Here is a 16,505-nt window from a genome sequence, read left to right as displayed (position 1 = left end):
GTTGAAACTTGGGGTTTTCTTAATTAATTAAATTTTGCTAAAAAATATTTTTTTTTACTTGGCAAATACACAATTCTATGGGCCTTGAAATCCTAAGCCATTGCTGCTGATAGCTACCTGTGATTTGGGGGTGTGGCTATTGGGCTGCCTGAAACCATGTCCTCTTGGTTACATCAGGGACCTTAGTGATTATTCAGTTGTATACAAAGCCTACAGTGTTAACAAGTAGTACTTTGCAACCTTTTATTGGGTTCTCAAATAGTCCTCTCCCCACAGTTGAAATTGCATCTAACAACTTCTTACATAAGGCTGAGTACATACTAGCAAATGTCCTGGGTGCATCATGCACTCCCCACATATATCTGGTGGTGTTAATACTCTCAATTTTTTGAGAACACCATTTTGAGAGTCACATGATCTACGATTTGACCAATAACTTTGTGCCTTCCTTACTTGTAACATAAGGGGTTGGTCTGTGATCCCCAAGTTTCTGTTCACCACTAATGTAGGTTGTGATAGTAGTATTGATGCTGCTATCCTGGCAGATGTTATTTCTGCATCTCCCTGTGAATGGTCAGCGTGAAGCCTACACAGAACAACTTGGGTTCTCATTGCCCCTCTGTAAGGAACGGCCATGTATAAATACAGCCACATCGTTCATTGCAAAGGGTCACAGGAGTCTTTAATTTTTTTTTTAATCTTTTATTTTATTTTTGAGAGAGAGAGAGAGAATGAGCAAGCAGAGGAGGGGCAGAGAGAGAGAGAGGGAGACACAGAATCCGAAGCAGGCTCCAGGCTCCCAGCTGTCAGCACGGAGCCCGATGCGGGCCTCGAACTCACGAACCGTGAGATCATGACCTGAGCCGAAGTTGGACGTTTAACCGACTGAGCCACCCAGGTGCCCCAAGGGTAACAGGACTCTTATTTTTTAATTGTCATAGTACTTGACGCTGAAAGTCTTATCAGATGTTCATCATTGCTATCATGGGGACAAATGATGAATTGAAGACGCACCAACTGCAGATTTTAGAGATCTCTGAATGCATGACAAAGTTGTTAATTGGCAGGTTTGTTATTTCCTGTAGTGCAAGAAAGGGAAATATTAAAAATCATCATATTGATTTGAGAGAGGAAATTAATGTGTCCTAAAAAATTCTCTTCTAGTGAAGGAAGCCCATCCCCCAGAAAGGAGCTGCTGCATAATATCGACCCAAACTTTGTGGATATTTCACCATGTGAGTACCTTGTTTATTGCTACTAAACTGAATCCCTTTGGCTCACGAACACAGTTTTACTGCCTGGTTTGTCTCTAGCCTAACGTTCTCCTTTGCCACTTGAGTTTGCTGACAGGGTAAACAGTTCTCCATAACACCCGCTATACTGATCGCATCGTGGCTTCAGTGGCCCAGGGGGTAAATTCTGTTCTTGGCTCTGCCTATTCCTAGCTATGTGATCTTCCAGCCATTTCATCTCCCTGCCTTAGCTTTTCCAGAGGGTCCTAGAGGCTCCTGCTCACTGTGGGAGTCATGTTATTGTTGTTGCCTTCTTCTCACCTGAGAGTTCCAGAGACTTCTTCCAGGAAACCCAAGGTCAAATAAGCTACCACATCATCCGATGGAGCTGGCCAGCTGCTACCCAGCACCTGCTGCATCACACAGGTGTGACTCACCCAGCAATCCTGGAAGTGATTTAGCTTGATTCTGGCTACTGCCTAGATTAAGGCATAGGTAGCCCCATTGATTCTGCAGGGAAGGAAGCCATTTGTGCTCTCAGATCACTCCAGTTTGTAACAGTGCTGTGTAAATGCCATGCTAGTGGCCCTGAGGACCCAAGCTTAGTGAGTTTGGGCCTGGAAAGCCTTAACTCTTAGGCCCTTTGTCCAGCCTCCATCATAAAGCCTGGCGTCTTCAGAAAATAATGCTCCTCCGTTTCTTTCATTCATTGTACATTCGCCTCCTTTCTAGGTATACTGCCACCCCCTTTATTCGTTCCTTCCTTCAGCCTCTCCTTACTTCTTTGTCCTCTCCAGTCTGTGTCACAGCCTGGCACAGGGTTTCCTTGCTTGGACAGCAACCCCACAGTAACTCTGTCCACGGGCATCCGCGGCCCCACTCTCCCACCTGCCACTCCTTGACCTGTTAGACGCTTGCCTTTTCTAAGGAGGCAGATCGTCCTATTTTTGTCTTGAAAATGCTTTTCTCTGTGGCTGAAACACCTTACCCTGCCCTCCCACAGGTTCTCCTCTTTCCTTAAAACTCAATAGAAACGTCCCATCTATGTGAACGCTCCTTGGAGCCCCAGAAAGTCCTTCCTCAGCATCCCTTTGTACATATCTGTGTGTAAATCCTTCATCAAATTCTCTTATACTGTGCCTTCATTTCCCACTAAGCTGAGAGCTCCTGGAAGTCAAGCTCTGTGGCTGATTCATCTTTTCATCCTCATAAGTTAACATGAATACCCAGCACTGGGTAGGCCCTTGGTAATAATTACGTGATGACTAATGGAGGGGCGTTGGGATAGCATTAGGACCAGAGTAGAAGCATTAGACTTGGAAAGGAAAGGGCCTGAGGCAGTATGGAGAAATTGGAGTCACTTATGTCCCTGGGAGAGACAAGGGTACTTCTATGTCCATATGGTAGCCACTAGCCATTTGTGGCCATTGAACATTTGAAATGTGGCTAATTGTGGATTGAGATGTGCTAAAGTATAAAATACATATCAGATTCTGAGGATTTAGTATTAAAAAATGTGAAATATATCATAAAATATATTTACTAGTTGAAATGGCAATATTTTGGATATGTTGAGTTAAATACGTTATTATTAATTCCACCTCTTTCCTTTTCCTGTGGTTAATAGAGAATGTAGAATTACATATGAATTTGCATTATATTTCTGTTAGTCTACAAGGATTGTTCTAGAAGGTGCTAGGAAGTGATTTGATCAGCAGTGTGAGAGGAGCAGAGACTCCCATGACTAGTTACTAAGAACCCAACATCCATGGTTTTTAACCTTTTCTCTGCCCCAGCACAGCAAAGGGGTGTGACACGTTATAGTCCATAACTGGCTCACGGGAGCAGTGATTCTTTTTTATTATTTTTTAAATATTTTTTTTTAACATTTATTTATTTTTGAGACAGAGCATGAACGGGGGAGGGTCAGAGAGAGGGAGACACAGAATCTGAAACAGGCTCCAGGCTCCGAGCTGTCAGCACAGAGCCTGACGCGGGGCTCGAACCCACGAACTGTGAGATCATGACCTGAGCCGAAGTCGGCCGCTCAACCGACTGAGCCACCCAGGCGCCCCACGAGAGCAGTGATTCTTGACCAGTGAGATCAGAATCTCTCGCAAGAAGGGAAGAGAGGGGAGGCAGGAAGGGTTTTTAAGACTTGTAGGTAATTTAACGCACTGAGAAACCCAGTATGAAGACCAAGGATGTGCTGAGTATGCTGCACACATTGTAATAGTTGCCACTGTCCTTAACCAACTATGTTCCATCTACAGAAGAAAAGCCTTAAGCCCCCTCCACTCGCCAAGCTGAATTTTTCTTAGCAGCAGAAATGGGGGCGTAGGTTGTATGTTTCTGGGTAAGTCGGTTGTAATGCTGCCTGCGGCAGGTTCTTAGTACGTACAACCCGCTGTGGATCTGCTACCTCCCCTAAAGTGCCGCAGCTAAATCACAGCATGGCACAAGGTTTCTCCAGTGTAAAAGTTGAGAAGGCATGGAAATCAGAAGAGAGAATCATCTTAGTTTTGCCACCCATCGATTCTAGGGCCTTGAGCAAGTCCCTCCACTTTTCCTGGACTCAGTTTCCCACATATTAAGTGATGGACTTACGAAGACCCTTTACTGCTGTCACAAAGTCAGGGACATTTTCTGGCCTTCTGCTGCTCCCACCCCCCCTCCTTAAAGCCCCCTCCAGGCCTCCCTGTTGGCCTGCCCTGCCAACTAGGAACTCCTGCCTGTCATGAGGGACATTGTCTGGTGCTGGCATCGACGTGGAACCACATTCACCGTTGGTCCACAGAAACAGGGTGCTCACTTCTGTCTCTGCCTGCCAGTGGCCAAGTGCCACTCCTCCTTGTACATGGACAACACCATGGGCTTTTCTCCCCAGTTTTTATATTCATTTCAATCTACCTTGCAGCAGAAGTTGAAAAAAGGAGAGCTATCTTTGGGGTCCTGCTCGTTTATGGGAGGATGAAACAAGCTCATTGCCTTTTCTATGCAACTAATTGGGGGGATTAAATCCATCTATAAGAAAATATGTATTTATAGGACAACCAAGTCTTCAAATTTACACATTCTTTTTTTCCAAAGTTTATGTATTTATTTTTGAGAGAGACAGAGACAGCATGAGTGGGGGAGATGCAGAGAGATAGAGAGAGAGAGAGAGAGAGGGAGAAAGAGAGAGAGAGAGAGAGAGAATCCCAGGCAGGATCCACACTGTCACCACAGAGCCCGGTGCGGGGCTCAAACTCACGAAACTGTGAGATCATGACCTGAGCCAAAACCAAGAGTTGGACGCTTAACCGACTGAGCCACCCAGGCGCCCCAAATCCTACTTATAGGGTATGTTTCATGAATATGTTCTAGAGGCTTTGTGGAATAAGATCATACAGCAGCCGATCTAGAATTTATGTGAAAGGTTAACGATTGAGTCAATGTTATCACAGAACCATTTCTTTGGTTTCTAACCCCAACAATTCCCAGATTGTTTGTCCTTCCTTATAGCACAAGAGGGTGGTGTTCTACCTCTCCTTCCCAAACGCCACTTAGTTCACCAGTCTCCTCACCTGTCAAGTGAACATTGAATTAAAATGTCTGAAGTTCCTTCCAGCTTCAACATTCTTCGGGTCTCTAAACAGGATCTCAAAGGGGCAAAGCCCCTAACTCAGTCTCTCTCCTTTTCCACCCTGTGCTCATTGATAAGCAGTAATGTAGCCAAAGGCATGGTTGTAAAAGAGATGAATACAAGTGAAAATGTTAGAAACATTAGAAGCGCTGAAGTAATTTGTCAGCACCTGAGTGGCTCAATCGGTTGAGTATCCAACTCTTGATTTTGGCTCCTCTGTCTTCCTCCCATCCCCCACTCATGCATGTGCTCTCTCGTTGTCTCTAAAATAAAAAAAAAAAAACAAGGAAAGATGAGAAACAAAATCAGCGCTCGAGTAATTTGAATTATAGGATTTTGTTATTACCACATCCTGCCCACTTTTTTGATCCCTGTTGTAAAACATCACTGCATCAATTTACTTACCCATCTGCTCTCTCCCCTTTAGTGGGTCTTGTTGGGGGTTGTGGACCAATATCCCCTCCTATGATGAATCAGAGAAACAGGCATTAGACATTTCTCAGGGGAGCCCTGCCTTCTATGTAGTACCAGATCCCCAGAGAAGCTGGCCTGTTGGGGTTTAGCAGCTATACTCCCTCCCTCTTATTCTAAGGTGCCCCCAAGGACCTTCCTACTGGTGGAGTTGGGGCACTTTTCATGGACACATACCCTTGGTACTTTTTGAGTTAGGTGTTAATAACAAAGATATTCCCAAAAGACTGGGACACAGACATAAACACATACTAGAGTTCATAGGATTTCTCATAGACCAGGAGATTCTGTGGTAAAGCATAAATAGTCTCAACGAACCACAGGTCACACTCGTTAGGCTGGCTACCATCAAAAGAAAAAAAAAGGAAGGAAGACAAATAACAAGTGTTGGTGAGGATTTGGAGAAATTTGGACACTTATGCACTACTGGTGGGAATGTTGGTGGGACGGTAAAATGCTGTTAAACACTTATGTACTGTTGGTGGGAATGTAAAATGGGAACACACAGTTGGTGGCATGAAAGGGTGAACAAAATGCAGTACACATATAAGTGGAATATCAGCCTTAAAAAGGACAGAAATTCTGGCACATGCTACAACACGGATGAACCTTAAGAACATTTGTAGAATGAGCCAGTCACCAAAAGACAAATACTGCATGCTTCCACTTATATGAGGTAACTATGTAGTCAAAATTATAGAGACAGAAAGTGGAATGGTGGCTGCCAGGGGCTGGAGGAGGCGAGATGGGGCTTAGTGCCTAATGGGTGTAGTTTCAGTTTTGCAAGATGAAAAGAGTTGTGTGGTTGGGAGTGGGGTGATGGTGGCTCAACAACGTGAATGTACTTAATGCCACTCAGCTGTCCATTTAAAAGTAGTTAAATGGTAAGTTTTATATATTTTTTAAAAATATAGTTTTTAGTGTTTTTATTTATTTTTGAGAGAGAGAGAGCACACACAAGAGTGGGTTAGGGGCAGAGACAGAGGGGGACAGATGATCCGCAACGGGCTCTGCGCTGACAGCAGCAAGCCCAGCGTGGGGTTCGAGCTCATGAACCGTGAGATCGTGACCTGAGCCAAAGTCGGATGCCCCACTGACTGATCCCCCCAGGCGCCCCCAGAGTTTATATATATATATATATATTTTTTTTTTAACCACAATGAAAAATAAATAGAATGTAAAACAAACAAACAGAAGCATAGAAATTCATGAGGACAGGGTCTGTATCTTTTTCATTTACTGCCATATTCCCAGTGCATAGCATGGAATCTGCCATGATAGTGATTTCTCAATAAATACTTGTTAATGAGTGATCATAGATCAACAGGCTAAAGTCATTGTCTTACTGTCGTTTAGCATTTCCTGAACCTAAAAGTACCTCCAGATGGCAATTCACACCCGCCTTTTCATCCCTGAACTTGCATCCTACGTTTTGTTCCTAAATAAAAATAGTTTAATTACCGTTAAGAAGTGGCTTGTGACCATTAACATGATCATATACAGACGTCTGAAGCTACTTATCCAGTTTATAAATGTTCACCCTCACCCTTCCCCTGCATTGAAAATATCAGCCAGAAGAGAGATGATGTGGGATTTTCCCTGCCTTTCTTCAGTCCTTTCCCCAGACCTCCTTGCTAGACAAATACATATATTAATAAAGTCCCTGCCTCTGTGTGCAGCTCAGCCTGACTTCCCCTCTGAGTCCAGGGAGCTGCCTCTCCTGGCTGTTCTCTTTGTGTTCCCTTTCTGGCAAGTTCCCTGTCATTGTTTCATTGACCACTGTCCTCTCAATGCCCCAATTTGGCTCTGCTTTTATCTCTACCTCGCCCCCCACCCCAGGGCCAGTATCGGACGTGTGGGCTGTATTCGCTTTCCTGTGTGCTTTGAGGAAACATTTTATTCATCTTTAGAGGCTTTGTTCTAAGGTAACCTTGGACAGACCTGTGTTGGTCTCTGTCCAGATAGTACCTTTTTATCCTCCCAAGACTCAGGGTCCTTCTCGAGCAGTCAGGGTAGTCAGTGGGGGAAACCTGTGTGAGCTCGAGGGACAGGGATGATGCTGTTTAAGCTGATTTACAAAAAGCTGGGAAACATCCACGGTGCTAGGGAGCAGCCATGATTCCAAGTCAGGGCCTGAGCTCCTGTGGGTGCGAGCCCAGCTCTACGTGCTTGTGAGGAGCTCCACACTCCCTTAGGTTCCAGCCATAGTGCCCCAGACCACGAGGGGAAATAATTCAAAGGCATTCATTTGCCTGAGAGAGAATATATACACCCATCCTACAGGCACCAGGCTTGACATGGGCTGTTCTGAAGTTAATGAGCCCACCCCGTCTGAGACCACCAGCTCACCTGGGAAGTCAGACGTGGCTTCCTGTGCATCCTTAGAATTCTCACCTACATCTGGTCGCGCAGTGTATACCTATATACCTGACAGACGTGCACACACATAAAGCCCTCAGATTCTTCTGGTAGAAGCTTGATCGTAGATGAAGGGCACTGACAGATGTTAGCGTTTTCCACACCACCAAAGGCCAAGTCTTCAAAGTGATTCCATACAGCTTTATTACTATTTCGTTTAAAAGGCCTCCTTTCTTTAAAGGTTATAATGAGATGTTATTTCTGCTCTTGATTACAGAGTGCAAGTACAGTCTTTCCCTCCCTCCCTCTCACACACTCATTTTCTGTGGTAAAATTGGCAAATCTATACTTGAGTTCTAAGAGTTGTCCAGGTTTGCCTGCCTCGAGCTCCTCCCCATGTCCTCCTTGGAGCAACCTTCAGTCCATTTCTGAGATTATTTATTTAGCAGGTGTGACGAGCTAGGTACTGATGTACACACTGGAGGTCAGTTAAACTTTAAGTTTTGTTAGAAGCTGCTCTGGGAGAGGCCGTGGACACAGCTTCCGACTTCCCTGCTTGACGGCTGTCGGTGGTCCCCCACTGCCCACAGCCACGCGCAGACTCCTCAGCCTGTGGGCTGCAACCTCCATCATTCAGCTGACGTGACCCCTCAGGACCGTTGCCCTGTCCGCCTCCAGCCACTGTCATCTTCCTGTGTTTTTCTGATGCTCCTCTAGGGACTAGTTCACATCCCTTCTCCTCTATGAAACTCTGTCTGACCCCTCCACACCTGAGTCCCTCGAGCTTCTCTGGAGCACCCTAGGACACTGAGCTCTCGCTCCCTCATTCCAGTTATTTGTATTTGTGTCTTTTCCCCAACCAGAGCCGTAAGTTCCAAGGAGGACAAGATTTCACCTATAGCTCTCTCAGTCCGTTTTGTTGTGGAGATTTGTACACACTGAAACAATGTGTGCTAAGAAATTAACCAGTGAAGTTGATTATCACTCATTCATTTAAATAGAATAAATCTAGCAAGAGCAATAATATCATATGTTATTATCAAAGCACTTTCATTCTTCCTGGCGTATTTGCGAAGTGGCAATCCAGAAGCAACCTTCTGCCTTTCAGGCTGAAATGTGATACTGAGCAGAGGAAGAAAAGTTAGGTGGGCTGCATGAGGCCCACCACCTCTCCCTTAGGAGAGTGTTCATCATTGCATAGGATACCAGAAATTCGAAGGCATTCAGTTCGCCCACCCTCTTTATAACTAGGAAGGAGATGCTGAGTCATTGGTCACACAGAGCTGATAAGTAACAGACCTGAAATGCACAGCGTTCCATGTTCAGGCCTCACACAACAGTCACATCCTACTAATTTCAGGAGTCTCTGTTTTCTGTTTTGCACGGGATTTGGGCGAAAGGGATGCCCAGATCTGTGTTTCAGTCATCTTACTCAAATAACAGCATGTCAGTGGAACATTACACACACAAGTGTGGCTAGAAAAATGGACACAACCGTGACACTAGTCTTGCACTTTCATGTACAACCAGCCTGTGTGCATGACACCAGCTTCTGTTTGTAAAGCTAGTTATGTAAGTGCTGCAGTGCCTTGTAGTAATTACACTGCAGGACGGTGGTGGGATGAGAGAGAGGGGTGTAGGGACAGGGCGTGTAGCCTACTGGAACACACAGAGGTCCAAGGTGTCCAGAAGTCTGGGTTAGAATTCCAGCTTTGACTTAGTTCCCATAAGCCTGTGGATAAGTTCTTTGAGTTTCCCATTTCATCGCCTCTAAATTGAGGACAATTAAATCTGTGTCCTATAAATATGTCTCGAAAACAGTTAATGGCGATTATATTCTGGCTGCTGGGATTGGGAGGGGGCATATGTGTACTTTTTTTAGATGTATTTCTCCCGTTTCAAATTCTAGTAATGAGCACATATAACTTCCATAATCAGGAATAAAGCTGTAAAGATTTACTTTTCTAAACCAGTCAGGAGGGTTCTTGTGAGACTGTCCTATCTGGAAAGCTGCTGGGTCTTCAGTGAGTGGGAATTGGGGCCACACCAGTGTCCTTGACCCCCATGCCCACCTGTACCATGGCGGGGAAGCTGCTGTGTGACCCTTCTCCACCACCACCAGCCGCGAGCCCCTGACTGCCTCTGCTGGGACTCTTTCTCTCTGCTGAATATAGGAGCACATTTTGCAGCTTGACACAAAGTTGGCAAAATTTTGTGTCTTCTCTACATGCCAATATTTGTCTGTAGGGACTCATCAGATTTTCCTTGGTGTGGGTTGGTATATGCCCTCAGTCGCAGAGCCTAAACTCAGATATCTTTGCTCCTTTTTAATTTTCAAAGACTTTTCTTCTGCCTCCTTCACTTTGGGGAGCATTAAAATGTGTTTGGATGCTGAAGGCAGTCCCACAAGCCTTGTATCCCATCCACCCCACTTCACACAGTGCATCTCAAGTAACATACATCAAACCTTTGCTGTTAACACTTGGTGCTGGCGTCCTGGCTTTCATCCTGAGAAAATAAATAAACCACACCAAACCCACAGCCCTTTAAAAACACTAATTAATCCTCACCACAGGCCTGGACTACACAGCAATGGCAAATCCCACTGCCCCAATTTTATGTTTGGAGAAATCAGAGTAAGCAACTTTTTTTAAGGGTTCCCAGGGCTGGATAACAGAAGCTGACTTGAAGGGTTAGGGCTGGCCCTGCCTCCTGGGGAAGGGCATGTGGCCAGGGCCAGCTGCCTCGCTGAATTCCCTCCTGCACAACACCATGTGGTTACTTGCCCAGAACTCTATTTACACACCAGCCTTTATTTTTTCCCCCGGGGTTACAATGATGCCAAATCCTCTCATTTCCAACTGACCACTTATTTATTTGCTTACTTTTCTTTAATTCTGGTAGAGCCTAGAAATTTTACTTAACGGCTTCCAAGAGTAGCTGGATCAAAAGGGTTGATCAAAGGGCTAGGCTAATCTTGACACCCCACACAAAATAGACGACCCTTCACATAGTCCTTTTCAGATATGGCGGCTCTGCCCCCCACCCTCCACACTGAAACCTACTCAGTACCCAGGTCTGTTCAAGATTTGAGGATGTCCGGGGGCACCTGGGTGGCTCCCTTTGTTAAGTATGCGGCTTCAGCTCAGGTCATGATCTCATGGTGCATGAGTTCGAGCCCCATGTCGGGCTCTGTGCTGACAGCTCAAAGCCTGGAGCCTGCTTTGGATTCTGTCTCTCTCTGTCTCTGTCCCTCTCCCTCTCTCTCTTTCTGCCCCTCCCTCTCTGGCACTTTCTCTCACTCTCTCTCTATCTCAAAAATGAATAAGTATAAAATAGTTTTTTTAAATAAACACTAAAAATATATACTTTTTTAAAATTTGAGGATGTCCACACTCCCCCTTTTCTCTCCCAGTCTAGACCTGACATCTTCCTACCTCACTTCCCCAATCTTACAATCTGTAAGGTAAATGCATATGCCTTTCTTCAAACCATGAAAGTTTGGAAAACCAAAACCTCACTAAATTTTGTGGGACATATCCAATGGACTTAAAGTGTAGTAAGTCCCTTTTCTAAATATTTACTAATCTGGTCTCTTTTTCATCTTTTGGTTAATATTCTCATGATACATCTTTGTCAACCTTTTTACTTTCAATCTCTCTGAATTTTAAGTGTTTTAAGTATGTCCTTTTCTAAGGAGCATGTACCTATTTTCTTTTCTTTAATCCAGTCTAACAAACTTCAGCCCTGTATGAGTATATGAGAGTTTCAGGGCCTTTAGGGTGCTTCTGTATAAGCCTGAAATTAAACTTTTAAAAACATTTCTGGGAAGAAAGCTGAGTACCTGGTCTACCTTAAGCAATCCATAATGTGAGATGTTGGTAATCAGGCATTTATAGACTGAGCCTGTTACCTCTGGCAGCAAATACCTAGGGAAAGAATACATGGCCCCTGCTTCTGAAGAGCCTTAGGATGAGAGGAAAAACTGTATGCCCAGGAAGTGATATTAACACAGTAGTAAAACAAAGTAGCAACAAATGATAAGTGATGTAAATTGAATACATAAGCACTCAGGAGAAACAAAGAAATGATGAGAGGCATTTGGGGGTGATTAGGATAGATTTCCTCAAAAAATATAGTTTAAAATTTCCCGTTATTTTAATAACTTTGGTTTTATCTTTCTTGATTTAAATGTGAATGAAGGAAAATAATATTTAACACTGGATTAATTTTCTGTCGTTGCTGGAACAAGTTACCATAAACTCAGTGACTTAACACCACACACATTCACATTACAGTCCTGTAGGTTCAAAGTCTGACATGGATCTCACGGGACAAAAATCCAGGGTGTTGGCAGGGCCGCATTCCTTCCTGGGGGATTTAAGGGAGAATCCATGTCCTTGCCTTTTCCAGCCTGGAGCGGCTGCCCACATTATTTGGCCCATGCCTCCTTCCTCCATCTTCAAAGCCAGCAATGGAGGGCTGAGTCCTTCTTGTAGCCTTGCTTCTGTTATCATGCCTCCTCTGACCTCTTCCACTTTTAATTTTTTAAATTTTTTTAAAGTTTATTTATTTATTTAGAGCAAGTGGAGAGGGGCAGAGGAAGAGAGAGGGAGAGAGAGAGAGAGAGAGAGAGAGAGAGAGAGAGAGAGAGAGAATCCCAAGCAGGCTCCACACTGGCAGCACGGGGCTCCATGTGGGGCTCAAACCTACAAACCATGAGATCACGAGCTGAGCCAAAATCAAGAGTTGGATGCTTAACTGACCGAGCCACCCAGGTGCCCCATAATAGTTCTATTTTTAATTTTTTGAGGACCCTTCATGCTACTTTCCATAGTGGCTATGCCAATTCACATTACCAACAGTGTACAAGGGTTCCCTTTTCTCCACAGTGTCACCAACACTCTTTTCTTTTTGATCCTCTGCCTATTTTTTCATTGGATTTTTTTCTCTTGAGTGGTATGTGTTCCTTTTGGGTATTAACTCCTTATCAGATATATGGTTTGCAAATATTTTCTCCCATTCTATAGGTCTGTTGATTTTGTTTTCTTTTGCTGTACATAAGCTTTTTAGTATGATGTAGTTTCACTAGACTATTTTTGCCTTTGTGGCTTGTGTTTTTGGTGTCATATCCAAAAAATCAATGCCAAGAAGTTTTTTTGTCCATTTCGAGTTGGGTTTTGTGTATGGTATAAGATAAGGGTACAATTTCATCTTTTGCATGCGGGTATTCAGTTTTTCCAGCACCATTTGTTGAAGAGACTGTCCTTTCCCCCATGTGTGTTCTTGGGTTTATTTCTGGGCTTTTTGTTCCGTTGGCCATATGTCTGCTTTTATACTAGTAATTATTTACTTCCTTTGTTTTTTTCCTGCTCTTTTTCTAAGTTGAAATTCAAACTTTATGAACATTTTTCCAGAGCAAAGTGGTCTTTTTTTTTTAACTTAGATATTTTTTAATATTATTTTTTTGAGAGAGAGAGAGAAAGAGACAGAGCATGAGCAGGGGAGGGGCAAAGAGAGAGGGAGACACAGAATCTGAGCAGGCTCCAGGCTCTGAGCTGTCACCACAGAGCCCGACGTGGGGTTTGAACCCATGAACCGTGAGATTATGACTTGAGCCAAAGTCAGACACTCAACCGACTGAGCCACCCAGGAGCCCCATCACAGTAGTCTTTTTTTTAAAGTGTGTGGTGGTAGTTTTTAAAATTTGCCTGAAGGCCCATTTTATCTGATTTAAATCTAGGAATACCAGCTCTCTTTTTCATCTTTTGGTTAATATTCTCATGATACATCTTTGTCAACCTTTTTACTTTCAATCTCTCTGAATTTTAAGTGTTTTAAGTATGTTCTTTTCGAAGGAGCATGCACCTATTTTCTTTTCTTTAATCCAGTCTAACAAACTTCAGCCCTGTATGAGTATATGAGAGTTTCAGTTACTCTGCTTTCTTACCAACATTTAACATTGGCAGTCTTTTTAATTTTAGCCATGCTATCAGGTATGCAGTGATATGTCATTGTGGTTTTATTTTGTATTTGTTAAATCCTTGAAAACCATTGCTGCTTATATTTTGTCCACTTTTCTAGGCTTTGATGATAGAAAGGTAAACCCAGCCCTTACCACTTGCTAAGTAGCATTCCTCACCTCGTAATTTTCAAAGTTAATTTCTTAACATATACCTAAGGCATTTGAAGAGTTTTTCTTTGAAAAATAAACTTATAGGGGTGCCTGGGTGGCTCAGTCGATTAAGTATCCAACTCTTGATCTCAGCTCAGGTCATGATCTCATGGTTGGTAATTTCAAGCCCTGCATTGGGCTCCATTCTGGCAGTATGGAGCCTGCTTGAGATTCTCTCTCTCCCTCTCTCTCTGCCCTTCGTCCCTCCCCCCACCTCTCTCTCTCAAAATAAATAAATAAACATAAACAAACAAACTTACATAGTTTGTTCTGCTGTTTTTGGAAAGAAGGTCTGTTGAGATTTCTTGTTCACCATACTGCCAGAAATGAGTGTTTACTATGTGGTATAAGTTAGAGAACTAAATTTTTTTAATTTAGTTAATCCCTATTTTCACCATCATGTATTAAATTACTCATTCTTGCTCACTGTCTTAGTCTTAGTTCACAAAAAGTAAAGCATGAGACAAAGACTTGAATTTAGTTGGTTTACTTGGGGAATAATCCCAGGGTGCAGGAGTGAAGAACAGATTTAATTGTATATAAATTACATTTAGGCTTCAGTACTTTACTTCCTTTTACTATAACTAATTTCATCTTGAGATACAAATTTTTACTTTGATTCTTTTTTGTTTGTTTGTTTCGTATATCTTTGAGTTATCGTCTTTTCATGGAAATTTCATGAGTAATATGCTTTCTGAAGCCTTGCATATTTGAGAATATGGCTTTCTGTTATTATTGCCCATAATGACAACTTTGTTGGGTAAATATTCGCGTGGTCATTTTTTTTTTTTTCCTTCAAAATTCTGTAGACATTGCTCCTGGTCTCTGACATCTATTGTTGCAGAAAAGTAATCTCAGTATAGCCTGATACTTACTTTGGAGGTATCCAGTTTTTCTTTTCTTGACTAGATAATTATAGTGTTCTGTCTTTGGCATCGATAGTTAGAAAATAGATATAGATACAGATATCTAGATATCCATATGTCACCAGTATTTTGGATTTTATTTCATCAGTTTTTCTTGGTAGAGAGTGAGCACTGCACAATTCAAGATTTTTCATTCCAGGAAAGATTTAATCTGACAGATGTTGGGATTTTTATCTCTGTTCAATTTACTCCTGTCTTTTGGGCAGTAGCACCACTTACATGTATGTTAGATATCCTTTGTCCTTCATACGTTTCTTCTTAATCATTTTTATATCTTTGCCATTTCCCCCCCACATTTCAGGATGAGTTCCCCTTCACTGATCTTAATTTTTATTTATTTATTTATTTTTTTTTTTTTTTACAGATCTCATTCTGTGTCCCTTTAATGCTTCCAGTGGCATTTCAAAAGTAATATGGCAAATTTTTTCCTCACTACCTTTCTATAGGCTTTCCAGCTCTTTTAATTAAAAAAAAAAAAGTTTTATCACTGTATCTTTTGCCTCTTTTGTAGATTTAATATTTCATTGATTGTATTAAGTACATGAAGTTGAGGTCGACAGTTGATTCTTTTTCTTCAGTAAATAGTTCTTAAGTATGCAGTCCCTATACCTCTACAGTGATATGTTCATCTCCTTTTATGTTGTGAAATATTTTCATATTTAGGTGTATTTTATTATGTTCCATGTCCTTAATATTTTATTACTGAGTGTAAATTAGGTGGGTTTTACTGATAATTGCCTATATTAATTATCTTTGTGTTCCACCTTTCATGCCATTAGAATCATTTCAAATATAAAAGCAGGAGGACTCATTTAGAAAAGATATATAGAACCAGTTCAGTGATCTAATGGCCAGTGGATAAGGAAGAGTGGTCCAATGCAGTGGGCCCTCTTCATAAGGGAAAATAGTGTCTAGGTGGTTTCTTTGTATCCAACGGAGCCATTGATCGGGAGCCAATTTTATGGTCCTTTTGCAGTCAGCTGGATTCTGTTCCAGGTATGCAAGTGACTATGGCCATTTCCTGTCCTGGTGCTTTTGTACCCTGTATTAGGATGGATCCTCCTGCGTGCAGCCTTTTTGTCTAGTGTGCTAGAGATGCCCTTGGACTTCCTGGCGTGGGTGACTCCTAATCTTTTATTTATTTATTTATTTTTAATATTAGAAGAGAAAGCACATGCATGCGGGGCAGAGGGAGAGAGAGAGAATCTTAAGCAGGCTCCATGCTCAATATGGGGCCCGATGCAGGACTGGATCCCACAGACCTGGGATCATGACCTGAGCCAAAATCAAGAGTCAGATGCTCAACTGACTGAGCCACCCAGGTGCCTGGGGTGACTCCTAATCCTCTTGACGCGCAGTAGTCAAAGAGGTTCTCGCCCGAAGGCTTCCTTTCTGTTCTGTCCTGCCCTGATTTCCAAATTATGAATGTTTGTGAAAGTCTGTTAGCAGATCTCTTATTTATTTCTTGGCGCCCATACTATTTTCTCAGGAAAGGAGTTTTTAGTCAGCTCTAGCTTCTTCCTTTAAAATGTCAGGGGTGTTCTTGGGGCGCCTGGGTGGCTCAGTCAGTTGAGCATCTGACTTTAAGTCAGATTAAAGTCGGTTAAGCGTCCGACTTCAGCTCAGGTCATGATCTCGCGGTCCGTGAGTTCGAGCCCCGCGTCGGGCTCTGGGCTGATGGCTCGGAGCCTGGAGCCTGTTTCCGATTCTGTGTCTCC

The 16,505-nt window shown here is 42.9% G+C and overlaps 1 protein-coding gene across 3 annotated transcripts in view; it reads left to right on the top strand.

Annotated features, from left to right (window-relative positions):
* The window catches only part of ARSB (arylsulfatase B), a 167,534-nt gene that overhangs the window by 103,461 nt on the left and 47,568 nt on the right, over window positions 1-16,505 (top strand). For all 3 annotated transcript variants that reach the window (XM_042941979.1, XM_042941989.1, XM_042941973.1), the window contains exon 6: window positions 1,165-1,235. In XM_042941979.1, coding sequence (XP_042797913.1) covers window positions 1,165-1,235 — 71 coding nt within the window. The remainder of the gene's footprint in view (window positions 1-1,164; window positions 1,236-16,505) is intronic.

Source organism: Panthera leo, chromosome A1 (assembly GCF_018350215.1).
Source record: "Panthera leo isolate Ple1 chromosome A1, P.leo_Ple1_pat1.1, whole genome shotgun sequence".
Taxonomy (NCBI): Eukaryota; Metazoa; Chordata; class Mammalia; order Carnivora; family Felidae; genus Panthera; species Panthera leo.
The sequence above is the reverse complement of the archived record's forward strand: the minus strand, read 5'-3'. Positions and strand labels throughout refer to the sequence as shown.